Source organism: Prionailurus bengalensis, chromosome D4 (assembly GCF_016509475.1).
Source record: "Prionailurus bengalensis isolate Pbe53 chromosome D4, Fcat_Pben_1.1_paternal_pri, whole genome shotgun sequence".
Lineage (NCBI taxonomy): Eukaryota > Metazoa > Chordata > Mammalia > Carnivora > Felidae > Prionailurus > Prionailurus bengalensis.
Window position 1 is genome coordinate 69948190 of NC_057359.1, and position 15854 is coordinate 69964043.

Sequence of the window (15854 nt, forward strand, 5' to 3'; positions counted from 1 at the left end):
CTAGATATGTATTGGTTACATATCATGACAACAGCTGGAACTCTACTAATAAGAGGAAGTCTGTGGTAGCCAGCCTCCAAGATGGCTCCCAAAGTTCCCCACCTCCTGGAATCTACATCTTTGTGTGGTTTCCTCCCACATCACACCAGGGTTGGTAGGGTAGAAGTGATGGTTTGTCACCTCCAAAATTAGGTTTTTAAAGACACTAAGGTAGCCATCTTGGTTGCTCTCACTCACTCTCTCTGTCTGAGGGAAGCCAACTACCATGTTGTAAGTAGCCATTCCTACAAAGAGGCATAGATAAGGTGAAACTGAGGCCTCTGGCCAAAGCCAACAAAGAAGTAAAGCCTGCCAAAAATCAAAAGAGGAAAGCAATAGATCCTGCTGTCCAGTCAAGCTTTCAGATAGCTACAGGCCCAACAGACACCTTGAGTACAACCTCATGAGAGACAGTGACCCAGACCCAGCTGGCTAAGCCACTCTCTGACTTCTGACCTTCAGAAACTATGTGAGGTAATAAATGTGGTTTTAAGTTGCTAGGTTTGGGTTAATTTGTTACACAATAGGTTACTAATACAGTTTACATAGCAAAATATACAGAGGAATAGAAAGGTTAGAATTAAATTTTTATGTACACAAAAAGGGGCAAGAGGATTAGTATCAGTTTGCAATAATTTAGAGGATAAAAATGTTTCCTCTCTACCTCTGGAAAATGTTACTTTTTCCTACAGCTCTCAATCCTCAAAGATACTACATATGAGCCTGCACATATGGTATTACATAACTTTTCCTTTTTCTGACTAAACCCAGGCATTAAACTCCTAACTACGTGGGATGGTAACATTTGGTTAGCTCCACCAACATGGTCAAATTCTTTCTTAACATTATAAAGCTATTCAAAGTGTAGACTGTTCAGAAATTAGCTTTCTGAAAAAGTCACAGAGCTGTCCTTTTAGCTTCGTGGTTGCCATTTTTAACTTGTATATGTAATTACTGTTGTGTCTTAATGTGAAAATCCAAAGTCGGTTAAATACAAATATTTCTTGAGCTCCCATATAAAATATAAAACCTAAGTAGACAGGTAAAAATATTGGAGGAGGGGCACAAATTGGGTGGAGTCTAAAATTATAAACTTCTAGTTACCAAATAAATAAGTTATGGGATGTGATACACAGCGTGGCAGCTATAGTTAATACTGTATTGCGTATTTTTGAAAATATTGCTTATTTTTAAGACACTAAATCTTAAAAGTTCTCATCACAAATTTTTTTTAACTATATCTGATGACAGATATTAACTAGACTTACTGTGTGAGTATTTTACAATGTAGTTGACCCTTAAACAACATGGGTTTGAATGCTGTGGGTCCATTTACATGCAGATTTTTTTTTCAGTAAAAACAGTATAGTATTACAAATGTATATTCTCTTCCTTATGACTTTCTTAATATTTTTTTTTCTCTAGCTTCCTTTATTGTAAGAATACAGTAATAACACGCAAAATATGTGTTAACCAACTGTTTATGTTATCGGTAAGGCTTATGGTCAACAGTAAGCTATCAGTTACATTTTTGGGGAGTCAAAGTTATACATCAATTTCCAACTGCACAGGGGGTCAGTACCCCTAATCCCTGCGTTGTCTAAAGCCAACTGTATGTACAAATATTGAGTCACTATGCTGTACATCAAAACAAACTTAACTTTATATGTCAATTATACCTCAATTTAAAAAAAAGGTAAAAACACAGTGTAAGAACTCAACAGAGGAGGGGCCCCTGGCTGGCTCAGTCAGTGGAGCATGCGACTCTTAATCCTGCAGGTCATAAGTTCAAGCCCCATGTTGGGTGTAGAGATTACTTTAAAAAAAAAAAAAAAAAATCTTAAGAAAAAAAAAAGAACTCAACAGAAGAAAGAAAAAAGAAAAACAGTAATAAGTATAACAACTAATACTTATCGAGTACTTTCTATGAGCCAAATGCATACATGCATTATATCAAAACACTTCTGTAAACACTAACATCACCCCTATTTTATTGGTGAGAAAACTGAGGTTTAAAAAAGTTTAATAGCTTGCTCAATATCACACTGGTATCAAGTGAAAAGCTGGGACTAAAATCCAGGCAGTCTGACTCCAAAGTCCTAGTTCTTTATCACTACTTTACATTATTCCCCTCAAATAAATATTAAATTGTTCAGAAGAGAAATTGATTACTATGGGCTGAGTGGACCAGAAACATTTCAGGAGTGATTCAAGTTAAGTCTTAAATTTGTGCATGTTAAGAGAAATTAGGGCTTCCATATATACAACTCCAGGAGGCGCCATTCTCATTCTCTTACCAGAGTGACATAAGAGGTAGTTCTCAAGAGGGGAAAGGCAACTTCCAAATGAAAAGAGACAACAGGCAGAGCCCATGACAACAGATGGCTTCTGAAAGATTCCTGTATGGAGCCGCCTGGGCTTAGAGTTACTCACAGAGAGCCACAGTCTACAGGAGTGCGGGTCGGTGGACCATGTCCTCTTTTCTCACCATACACTGAGCACAGTGACATCCTACAAAGCCCATAAGGTGAGTAGGACTCAGCTTGCCCTTTCATTAAAAAAACTCTATTCAAAACCTATTCAAAAACCTAATTAAGGGTTGCTATAAAAAAAACAGTAATATGTAGACCATCTCTACATTTTCTGTTGAATTGTCCACTGCCTTATGTAAGGTCTGTTGTATAAGTGCCCACACAATAATTTAGTGCCAGGAAAAAAGTTGCTCTCCTCTTGACGAGCTGGTCTGTTTCCTTTCAACAAACAATGAGAATTATATAACCCTTTCTTTTCCACATTTTTGTCTTGCCTTTCAGGATTTTCAAAGATAAATTTCATGCTTAATTAAAGTAACAGCGTTGGCCAAACTTTCCAGAATATTTATTTTCATCTCCTATTATAACGGGTTTATTAAACATATATCTTTTATTGTAAGCTATTTCAAATCCTCTTTAAAATGTAGGTAAAATACAAGTTATAAATGCAATGAGGCCATCCCTCCTTCCCCACTTAAAGTTTATTCACTATCACAGTGAATGGCTAGAAATTCAAGAGTGAACTCAGAATCCTCCCTTTCTTTTAGCTAATACCAAAGTTCTAGCTACTTAACCACCTTAATATTTTGCACGCCCTCCCTGCTCTTTATTATCTCTAAGACATTGCCTTGGCTCAGCATGGTTTACTGTAGAAGCTTCCATAGTAATTTCCCTCCTTGTGTCTGAACTCTCTAAATCAACCCTCTTTGTTCATTTCCTGCATGCTACCAGAAAGACAAACTATGTCTCTCATCTGGCTGAAATTTCCTCAGTCTGTCATCTACAGAGTTAATACCTGAAGTCATTCATAGAACACACAGGACCATATATGACCTGGTTGGCCCCTCCATATTTACTTGGCCTTATCTCACCCAGATGACCCTCTAAATATACCTGCTCCTCCCACAGTAAATAGCACCACCATTTCCCTAGCTGTTCATACTCCAAACCTTAGAGTTATCCAAACCTTGGTGTTATCTCTCAAAAATAAACACTAAAAAAATAAAATAAATGTGTATTTATTTTTGAGAGAGAGAAAGAGAGAGAAGAGAGAGAGAGACAGACAGACAGACGGAGGGACAGAGAGAGAGGGAGACACAGAATTTGGAACAGGCTCCAGGCTCTGAGGTGTCAGCACAGAGCCTGATGCAGGGCTTGAACTCACAAGCTGTGAGATCACGACCTGGGCCGAAATCGGATGCTCAACCGACTGAGCCACCCAGGCACCCCACCAGTGACCTTTTTAAAATATGAGATTATGCCACCACCCTGTATGAAACCTTCCATTAGGCTTCCTATTATACTTAGAACACAGTCCAAAGTTCCTATCTCTGCCTATAAGGACATAACTATTCTCACTCTTCTCCTTTCCAGAAATACCATTCTTTCAGATATTCATTCATTCATGTAGCTGTGGCCCTCATTTTTCAGTCTCTGCAACAATGTTACTTCTTTAGAGGATTTCCTGACTCTCTACCTTAGTAGTTCTCAACTGGGGGCCATTTAGACCCCAAAAAGGACATTTGACAAGGTCTGGAATGTTACAAGATTTGGTGTCACAGTGGGAGAAGAGGGAATCTACTGGCTTCTAATAGGTAGAAGCTAGGGATTCTGGTAAATACTTTATAATGCACAGGACAGCCCCCACCACCAACAAAGAATTATCAACAAATAATTATCTGGCCCCAAATGTCAACAGTATCAAAGTTGAGAAAAGCTGTCCTCTGTAAAACATACCTCCTCTGGTCTCCTAATCCTTACTCTGCTTTATTTTTTCATGAATAATAATTATATATCTATTCATTTGTTTCTGGTCTCCCTCACTAGAATGCAAGCTCCATGAGGGTAGACATTTGACTGATGTACACACAGCTATTTCACAATGGCCTAAAAGAAAGCCTGGCATATAGCCAGCACTCACTAAATATTTATTGAAAGAAAAAAATGGAAAAATTATACTTCAACAACGCTGAACTACTTGTATCCATCAAAATACCCCAGGTTCTCTCAGGCTTCTGTGCCACCAGCTATAGAGAACTGTGGGACTTCATAAAATTTGTAGTCACTATGATTTGTCTGCTATAGAGTATAGGAATACACTAATTTTTTTTTTTTGAAGATTTTATTTTTCAGTGATCTCTACACCCAACATGGGGCTCAAACTTATAACCCTGAGCATGCTAATTTGCTCCTTGAGGACAGAGACTATGCCCCACATTCCTCTGTATCTCTGGCATTTCAATGGCTAATGGCAAGAATGGAAGACCATCTCCCTACCCAGTGAAAGAATTCAGCGTGTCAGATTTAGGACTTGAGCCAAGAGAAGTTCCATATTTCTGGAAGCTAATCCAGAATCTATAGGAATCTATAATCACAGGGCTAAAGCAAAGAACATATTTTTGCTCAAAATAAGACAATAATCTGTCATGGTATCCAAAGCAATAAAATTGGTATAAAAAAAGCTTTAATATCAATATCACATACCTGCTTGTTTAGCTTCAATACAGGCAATAGTTATTTCTTCTTTCAAGTCCCAGTTTTCATTGGCTATAGCTTCCCCTACTTTAACAAATCTTCCAACTGCCAAGTTGACGGCTTGTCCTACACGCTGAATTGCTTGCAGAGTTTTATCAGACTTTTTGGTATTATCTTTATGATTAATAAGCGTGGTGATCTAAAAACAGAAGAAGATAAAAGCATTTGCTTAAAATTTATCTCAATATCTTTTAAAACTATATCACAAAGGCCAAGAAAATTAAGCCCAGAATACTGGATTAAGCCTGGCATACGGCAACAGTCTTTGGCCTAGTAGACTAAATTGACGGCTTTAATGCTTCAACCCAGAGACAACCAGTAAAGCATCCTGCATCCCTCCTCAAGACAATGTTTCTATTAATAACAATCCCAAGTTTACCTGATGATGGTTATCTGGGACATATAGTTCCAGAAGCCCTCCAGGTATTCCAACAAATCTTAACGACAGAAGAAAAGTAGGAAAGAGAGGCTCATTACACTCAAAAACAAAACAAAACAAAACAAAACAAACACCTCACAAAAAACCAAAGCACTTCTTAGTGCTTACGGCACAGTAGAGATCTAATTTCCTCGACTATGGCTCGAGCTGCTGCGAGAGTAGAGACGACATTCCATTCCACTGCCTAGCAGTGTATAGGTTGTACAAAATGGTATGCATGCCATACATGCTTACTGAATTAGCCAGACATTTTAGAATGACCACTGTAATCTATGTTTTATACTTCTCTAAGTGTTGTTGTAGACCCAAAGTACATTACATACCAAGAGTTTTAATACCTGATTCCAGGCCCTGAAGTAAAATATAGAAGGTGACAAGTTAAGCTTGTTGAAACAAATATAAATCCTCAAAATGTCCTAGAAAACTAGTACGTGAACTATACCGACATATCAAAATATTTAAAGAATGTTACATGAAAACTATGGATCTTAAATAGTACGTGTCCACTAAATATAACTGTGAAATGATTTATGTAAGTGCATTAGCAAATACCAGAATACAGAACTAAGAGAAGAGGAATGGCTCTTTGAGAAACTTTACAGGTTATGGTACTAATAGTTTAGAATCAGGAAGGCCTGGGTTTGAGCCTTGGCTCTGCCACTACTAGCTAAATGACCTTGGGAAATTTACTTAATCTCTCCAAATTTCCTCACCTATATTATTTTTCAAATTTTGAATGTTTCCTAGATGCCAGGTCCTAAGAATGCATCAGTGAACAAGACTAACACAATCCTGCCCTTGTTCAGTTTACAGTCTATCAGAATAACAAAATATATAAAATAAATTTATACGTAATTTATAAAATCATATAAAATATATTTGTTGCACATCTACCATATACCAAATAAAATTTTAGGCAATGATGAAAAAGCAATGTAAATCAAAGAAAAGACCCAAACTCTCATGGAGCTTACATTCAAGTGGGAGGGAGGACAGATGATAATCAAAAAGGTAAACAAACAAACAAAAATAATGCAAATACTATACAAAATATTAAAATAGTATAATACGATAGAAGTATTTTTGTAGCTATCTCAGATTAGTTGATCCTCCTTCTATGAGGAAGTGATATTTAAACTAAGATCTAAATGATATAAAGTAGTCAAGTTGGCAAACATCAGGGGACAAAGCATTCTAGGGAGAAGAAATAAATGTTGGAGGGGGGAGAGAGAAAGGGAGAGAGAGAGAGAAAGGGAGAGGGAGAGGGAGGTGAAGAAGGGGGAGGAGAGAGAGAGCGAGAGGGAAGGAGAAGGGAAGCCCATCTTGTTCAAAGAATGAGGTAAGGCTAGAAGTAGTTAAAGAACAGTGACAAGAAGGCAAGTAGAAAACCAATATCCAGCAGGTGGGCAGGGACCAGCCATGAAAGGCTATGTATTTTATTCTAAATATGACTGGCAGCCACTGAAGGGTTTCTAAACAAGAAAGTGCTATGATCTCTGCAGTGATTTTTAAATGTGTCCACAAATTCTTTGATATTTCTCCTTTCAAGAGGCAGAGACTCATTTCTCTCCCCTGAAGTATGAACTGAACTTAGTGACTTACTTCTAATGAATAAAGTGGAAGCAATGGCATACTTCTGAGAGTAGATCATAAAACACATTTTACCTTCCACCTCCCTCTCTCTCTCCCTCTCAATCTCAGATCAATCACTGCCGGACAAAAACAGCTACCATATTGTGAAGGACACTCTCGCAACTCGATGGAGATACCCACATGGGAAGAAACTGAGGCTTCCGGCCAAAAGATAGTGAAAAACTGAGGCCTCCTGCCAACAGTGAGAAGAATGAACATGGAAGCAGATTCTCCGGCCTCAGTCATGCCTTCAGATTACGGTGGGCCCAGCCAACATCTGGATTTCAATTTCACAAAAGACCATCCAGAACCATGAGGCAAACCATCCCAGAATTCTTGACTCACAGAAACTGAGATGATAAATATTTATTTATTGTTTTAAGGCAGTAAATTTGGGGTAATTTGTTATGTATCAATAGATAATGAATACATATTTTGGTATCTCCAATGTGGCAATGCTGTAACAAACCTAAAATGTGGAAGTGGCTTTGCCATCAGACTGTGGAAGTTGAATGGACTTTGAGGAGTTAGTAAAAGCTAGAGAGTATTGAATACACTTTGCAGAAGTTCCTCAAGGAAGCTATGGGTAAAAGCTTAAAGTCATAAAAAAATCTTATTGAAAAGTGGAGAAAAGAAGATCTTTGTTATGTGGTGTCAGAAAATCACCCCCAGGAATGTGTAAATTAGAGAATAAACCTAATGAACTGGGTGATCTAGCTAAGGAGATTTCAAGACAAATTTTGAAGGTGCCACTTAGCTTCTTGCTTAAAATGTAAAAATGTAAGAAGAGATACAGAAGCGAAAGGAAACACTGTTAAATAAAAAGAAGCCAGGACTTGCTGGATGTGAAAATTCCTTGCTTCTCCAAAAGGCAAATGATGCTAAAATTAAGAATGGCTTCCAGGCAAAAACAAAATCTAGGGCACTGTCAGGAAGCAAGGTCTAAAGATGAAGCTGAGAGTGTGACTATAAAATTTTATGTTAAGATCTCAGGAAGATTCAAGGTGATGTTCCAGAGATCCATTCACTTAAACAACAGGTCTCTGAGAAGCTTTAAGAGTATTGTCCCTCAGGAGTCCCAGCAGAAGCCCAAGTTAGAGCAGGGCTTATCATAAAGAGACTTGTGGGTATGGTTTGTCTAATTAAGTTAGCCCAATAAGATTCACAGGAGACTCACAAAATTTTGAGGATAATTAGGTCAAGAGACATGGACTGAAGGAGACAGATCAGTACAATTAGGTCAAGAGACATGGACTGAAGGAGATAGATCACTACAAAATGAAGAGTTTTTTGCATCCCCAAGCTTCCATCGGCAGGGAGCAGGCTGAGAAACCACGCAGATATAAATATGGGCTCCCTTTCATGAGTGAGGATGACTCAGAGCAGTGCTAATGGCCATGAAGAAACATTCCCAGGCTTCATGTCTTCATCAAGGTACCATTAACCTGTGTTTGGGTGGGTTTCAGAATACTGTGAACCAGTGGCTCCTAGTTTCCCCATTTTCAAACAGAAAAATATGGCTGTTATCCTATGCTTACTTCCTGTTTTATTTTGTTTTTAGTTGTTGTTTTAACAAAAATATCCATAGTGGTTATCCTCTGCCTGTCCCACCACTAAAAGTTGTGTGCTTGGGAGCAGATAACTTGTCACTTTAGTTCATAGGTCTTTAGATCAAATGGAACTATACTCAAGGAGCTACACCTAAGGAACTCTGCATATAAGAAGTCTCATCTGAATCAGATTTAGATGCCAAAATCTTTAATTTCCAGCTATGCCATAAAGGGATGAGACTTTGGGGAGGCCTGGGGGTGCGGGGGAAGAAATGGGAAGAAAAGTAAACAATCTGTGGCCAGAGGGTAGAATGTAGTGATTTTAAAATATGTCCAAAAATTCTTTGCTATTCCTGCCTTTAAGAGGTAGAGCCTCAATCCCCTCTCCATGAGTGTGGGCTGAACTTGGTGAATTACTTCTGACTAATAAATCAAGCAGAAGTGACAGTGTGGTACTTTTGAGAGAGGTCATAAAGGCATTCTGGTTTCAATCTTTCTCTCTCTCTCTGAGATTATTCCCTGTAGAGGAGGCCAGTTGCCATGTCATGAAGACATCTGACCAGCCTGATGCAAAGTCCAACATGACAAACAACTGAGTGAGGCGTCCAACCAACAGCTAGCAAGAGTCTGAAGTCTCCTGCCTACAGACATGTGAGTAATCTAAAAGCAGGCAGGATTTCTCTTGTTTCTTGAGATAGGCCTGGATTGCAATGTATTTTCCTCTCAGGACTGCCTTCGCTGCATCCCAAAGCATATGGATTGTTGTCTTCTCATTTTCATTTGTTTCCATTTATTTTTTAATTTCTTCTCTAACTGCCTGGTTGACCCATTCATTCTTTAGTAGGGTGTTCTTTAACCTCCATGCTTTTGGAGGTTTTCCAGACTTTTTCCTGTGGTTGATTTCAAGTTTCATAGCACTGTGGTCTGAAAGTGTGCATGGTATGATCTCAATTCTTGTATACTTATGAAGGGCTGTTTTGTGACCCAGTATGTGACCTATCTTGGAGAATGTTCTATGGGCACTCGAGAACAAAAGTATATTCTGTTGCTTTGGGATGCAGAGTTTTAAATATATTTGTCAAATCCATCTATCCAATGTATCCAATGATCCAGTGTATCATTCAGGGCCCTTATTTCTTTATTGATCCTATGTCTAGATGATCTATCCATTGCTGTAAGTGGGGTATTAAAGTCCCCTGCAATTACCACATTCTTATCAATAAGGTTGCTTATGTTTGTGATTGTTTTATATATTTGGGGGCTCCCATATTTGGTGCATAGACATTTATAATTGTTATAATTATAATTTATAATCTTCCTGATGGATAGACCCTGTAATTATTATATAATGCCCTTCTTCATCTCTTGTTACAGCCTTCAATTTAAAAACTAGTTTGTCTGATATAAGTATGGCTACTCCAGCTTTCTTTTGACTTCCAGTAGCATGACAGATAGTTGTTCTCCATCCCCTCACTCTCAATCTGAAAGTGTCCTTGGGTCTAAAATGAGTCTCTTGTAGACAGAAAATAGATGGGTCTTGTTTTTTTATCCATCCTGATACCCTATGTCTTATGGTTGGAGCATTTAGTCCACTGACATTCAGTGTTATTATTGAAAGATATGGGCTTAGAGTCATTGTGATATCTGTAGGTTTCATGCTTGTAGTGATGTCTCTGGTACTTTGAGGTCCTTGCAACATTTCACTCACAGAATCCCCCTTAGGATCTAAGAGCACACCTAAAGGAAATAGAAGCAGAACAGCAAAGACACCCCAAACCCAGCAGAAGAAGAGAAATAATAAAGATCAGAGCAGAAATAAACAATATAGAATTTAAAAAAACTGTAGAGCAGATCAACGAAACCAAGAGGTGTCTTTTTTGAAAAAGTAAACAAAATTGATAAACCTCTAGCCAGGCTTCTCAAAAAGAAAAGGGAGATGACCCAAATAGATAAAATCATGAATGAAAATGCAATTATTACAACAATCCCTCAGAAATACAAGCAATTATCAGGGAATACTATGAAAAATTATATGCCAACAAACTGGACAACCTGGAAGAAATGGACAAATTCCTAAGCACCCACATACATCCAAAACTCAAACAGGAAGAAGTAGAAAACTTGAACAGACCCATAACCAGGGAAGAAATTGGGTCAGTTATCAAAAATCTCCCAACAAATAAGAGTCCAGGACCAGACGGCTTCCCTGGGGAATTCTACCAGACATTTAAAGCAGAGATAATACCTATCCTTCTCAAGCTGTTTCAAAAAATAGAAAGGGAAGGAAAACTTTCAGACTCATTCTATGAAGCCAGTATTACTTTGATTCCTAAATCAGACAGAGACCCAGCAAAAAAAAATTCTCAATAAGATACTAGCAAATCAAAATCAACAGCATATAAAAAGAATTATTCACCATGATCAAGTGGGATTCATTCCTGGGCTGCAGGGCTGGTTCAACATTCGCAAATCAATCAATGTGATACGTCACATTAATAAAAGAAAGGAAAAGAACCATATTATCCTGTCAATAGATGCAGAAAAAGCATTTGACAAAATTCAGCATTCTTTCTTAATAAAAACCCTTGAGAAAGTCAGGATAGAAGGAACATACTTAAACATCATAAAAGCCATTTATGAAAAGCCCACAGCTAATATCGTCCTCAATGGGGAAAAACAGAGAGCTTTCCCCTGAGATCAGGAACATGACAGGGATGTCCACTCTCACCACTGTTGTTTAACATAGTGTTGGAAGTTCTAGCATCAGCAATCAGACAACAAAAGGAAATCAAAGGCATGAAAATTGGCAAAGATGAAGTCAAGCTTTCACTTTTTGCAGATGACATGATATTACACATGGAAAACCCAACAGACTCCACCAAAAGTCTGCTAGAACTGACAGGTGAATTCAGCAAAGTCGCAGGATACAAAATCAATGTACAGAAATCAGTTGCATTCTTATACACTAATAATAAAGCAACAGAAAGACAAATAAAGAAACTGATCCCATTCACAACTGCACCAAGAAGCATAAAATACCTAGGAATAAACCTAGCCAAAGATGTAAAAGATCTGTATGCTGAAAACTATAGAAAGCTTATGAAGGAAATTGAAGAAGATATAAAGAAATGGAAAAACATTCCGTGCTCATGGATTGGAAGAATAAATATTGTTAAAATGTCCATACTACCCAAAGCTATCTACACATTCAAGGTAATCCCAATCAAAATAGTACCAGCATTCTTCTCGAAGCTAGAACAAGCAATCCTAAAATTTGTATGGAACCACAAAAGACCCCGAATAGCCAAAGTGATATTGAAGAAGAACACCAAAGCAGGAGACATCACAATCCCAGACTTTAGCCTCTACTACAAAGCTGTGATCATCAAGACAGCACGGTATTGGCACAAAAACAGACACACAGACCAATGGAATAGAACAGAGACTCCAGAATTGGACCCACAAAAGTATGGCTAACTAATCTTTGACAAAGCAGGAAAGAATATCCAATGGAAAAAAGACAGTCTCTTTAGCAAATGGTGCTGGGAGAACTGGACAGCAACTGGACAGAAGAATGAAAGTAGACCACTTTCTTTCACCATACACAAAAACAAACTCAAAATAAATAAAGGTGGAAGACCTAAATGTGAGACAGGAAATCATCAAAACCCTAGAGGAGAAAGCAGGAAAAAACCTCTCTGACCTCAGCCGCAGCAATTTCTTACTTGACACATCTCCAAAGGCAAGGGAATTAAAAGCAAAAAAGAACTATTGGGACCTCAGGAAGATAAAAAGCTTCTGCACTGCAAAGGAAACAACAAAACTAAAAGGCAACCGATGGAATGGGAAAAGTAATATTGAAGAATTGACATATCAGACAAAGGGTTAGTATCCAAAATCTATAAAGAACTCACCAAACTCCACACCTGAAAAACAAATAATCCAGTGAAGAAATGGGCAGAAAACATATATAGACACTTCTCGAAAGAAGACATCCAGATGGCCAACAGGCACATGAAAAGATGCTCAACGTCACTCTTCATCAGGGAAATACAAATCAAAACCACACTAATATACCACCTCACGCCAGTCAGAATGGCTAAAATGAACAAATCAGGAGACTACAGATGCTGGTGAGGATGTGGAGAAACGGGAACCCTCTTGCACTGTTGGTGGGAATGCAAACTGGTGCAGCCGCCCTGGAAAACAGTGTGGAGATGCCTCAAAAAATTAAAAATAGATCTACCCTATGACCTAGCAATAGTACTGCTAGGAATTTACCCAAGGGATACAGGAGTGCTGATGCATAGGGGCACTTGTACCCCAATGTTTATAGCAGCACTTTCAACAATAGCCAAATTATGGAAAGAGCCTACATGTCCATCAACTGATGAATGGATAAAGAAGATGTGGTTTATATATACAATGGAATACTACTTGGCAATGAGAAAGAATAAAATATGGCGTTTTGTAGCAACGTGGATGGAACTGGAGAGTGTTATGCTAAGTGAAATAAGTCATACAGAGAAAGACAGATACCATATGTTTTCACTCTTATGTGGATCCTGAGAAACTTAACAGAAGACCATGGGGGAGAGGAAGAAAAAAAAAAAGAGAGGGAGGGAGCCAAACCATAAGAGACCCTTAAATTTTTTTTAATGTTTTTATTTATTTTTGAGACAGAGAGAGATAGAGCATGAGCAGGGGAGGGGCAGAGAGAGGGAGACACAGGCTCCAGGCTCCGAGCTGTCAGCACAGAGCCTGACACGGGGCTCAAACTCACGGACTATGACATCATGACCTGAGCTGAAGTCGGACACTTAACCAACTGAGCCACCCAGGCACCCCAGGAGACTCTTAAAAACTGAGAATAAACTGAGGGTTGGTGGGGGGTGAGAGGGAGACCAGTGGGTGATGGGCATTGAGGAGGGCACCTGTTGGGATGAGCACTGGCTGTTGTATGGAAACGAATTTGACAATAAATTTCATATTAAAAATAATAATAAAAAAATAAATAAAAGCAGGCAGGTAAGCCACTCACAAATTCCTGAAACACAGAATCTAAGATAATAAATGTTTGTTTTAAACCATGAAGTTTGAGGTAGTCTATTTTGCAATGGTAAGTAACTAACACAATTTCGAATGTATGTTATTTTAAAAGAACACTCTCTTCGGGGAAAAGAGGATTGATAAAGTGGCAAAATCAGAAGGGGGAAGACCAGTTAGGAAACTGTTGCAATAGTCCAGGTAAAAGATGATGCTGGCTTGAAACAAGGTGACAATAGTCAAGATGAAAGAAAACAGGTAAACTGGATTGCTTGATGGATTAGACTGGTGTTGTCAAAGATGACCCCTAATTTGTAGTAGAAGAAACAGGGCGCATTGGCATTACACTAACATCTCTACGTGGCAGGCACAAATAATCTAAATTAATCCTCACAATCTTAGCATGTAAGCACTACTTTATCCCCTTTTTACGGATAAGGCAACTGACACTAAAAGATGGTTGTTTAAGGTCTCACAGCTATTAAGAGGTAAAGCCACGATTCACAGTCAATTTGATTCAAAGGCATATTTTATTCTTCCAGTTTTACTGAGATTAACTTACATGTAAGTGATGAGTAGATCCATATATATATTGCAAATGATTCCACAATAAACTGCAAATGTTTCCACAACAGAGTTAGTTAAAACATCTACTACCTTACATATATTTTTTGTGTGTGGTGGTGGTGATAAGAACACTTAAGGTCTACTCTTTCAACAACTTTTAAGTATTTAATACAAAGTTGTTAACTATAGTCATCATACTGTACATTAGATCCCCAGAATTTATTCATCTTGTAACTGGAAATTTGCACCCTTTGGCCAACATCTCCTCATTTCCCCCACCACACAGGCCCTCACAACCATCATTCTACTCTGTTTCTGTGGGTTTGACTTCTGTAGATTCCTCGTGTAAGTGAGATCATTTGGTATTTGCCTTCTCTGATGTATTTCATTTCACTTAGCATAATGCCTTCAAGGTCCACCCATGTTGTAGCAAATGCCCAGATTTCCTTCTTTCTCATGGCTGAATAATATCCCATTGTAAATTTATACCACATCTTCTCCATCTATTTACCAATAGGACATTGAGATTGTTTCCATATCTCTGCTATTGTGAATAATACTGCAATGAATGTGGGAGGGCAGATCTCTCTTCAAGATCCTGATTTCATTTCCTTAGGATATATACCCAAAAGTGGGATTGCTGAGTCATATGAGAGTTCTATTTAAATTTTTTTGTGGAACCTTCATGCTGTTTTCCAAAGTGGCTGTATCAACTTACATTCTCATCAACAATGCACAAGGCTTCTCTTTTCTCCACATCTTCACCAACACTTTGTTTTCTTGTATTTTTGATAATAGCCAATCTAAGTCAGGTGATATCTCATTGCGGTTTTGATCTGCATTTCCTTGATGATTAGTGACGTTGAGCATATTTTCATACATCTGTTGGCCATTTGTGTGTCTTCTTTAAAAAACTGTTCAGTTCCTCTGCCCATTTTTAAATCAGATTTTTTTTTTTTTTTTTTGCTATGAAGTGGTATGACCTCCCTATTTAATATTAAAGATACTAACCCCATGGGCATTGAGGAGGGCACCTGTTGGGATGAGCACTGGGTGTTGTATGGAAACCAATTTGACAATAAATTATACATAATAAAAAAAAAAAGATACTAACCCCTTATCAGATAGATGGCTTACAAATATTTTATCCCATTTGGTAGGTTGTTTCTTTTGCTGTGCAGAAGATTTTTAGTTTGATATAGTCTCACTTGCTAGTTTTTGCTCTTGTTACTTGTATTCGTAGTGTCATATCCAAAAATCATTGCCAAGACCAAAGTCAAGGAGATTTTTCTCTCTTTTCTTCTAGGGGTTTTACAGTTTCAAGTCTTACATTTAAGTCTTTGATCCATATCCAGCTAATTTTGTGAGTGGTGTTAAAAAAGGGGTCTAATTTCATTCTTTTGGATGTAATTATCCAGTTTCCCAACACATTTTTAAAAACATATTCTTTTAATGTTTATTTTTTGAGAGAGAGAGAGAGAGAGAGAGAGAGACACAGCCTGAGCAGGAGAGGGG

At 38.0% G+C, this 15854-nt stretch overlaps 1 protein-coding gene across 1 annotated transcript in view; it reads right to left on the bottom strand.

Annotated features, from left to right (window-relative positions):
* CTNNAL1 (catenin alpha like 1) overlaps window positions 1–15854 on the bottom strand; it is a 62124-nt gene that overhangs the window by 37563 nt on the left and 8707 nt on the right. The window contains exon 2 of the mRNA XM_043567188.1: window positions 5055–5244. Within this exon, the coding sequence (XP_043423123.1) occupies window positions 5055–5244 (190 nt within the window). The remainder of the gene's footprint in view (window positions 1–5054; window positions 5245–15854) is intronic.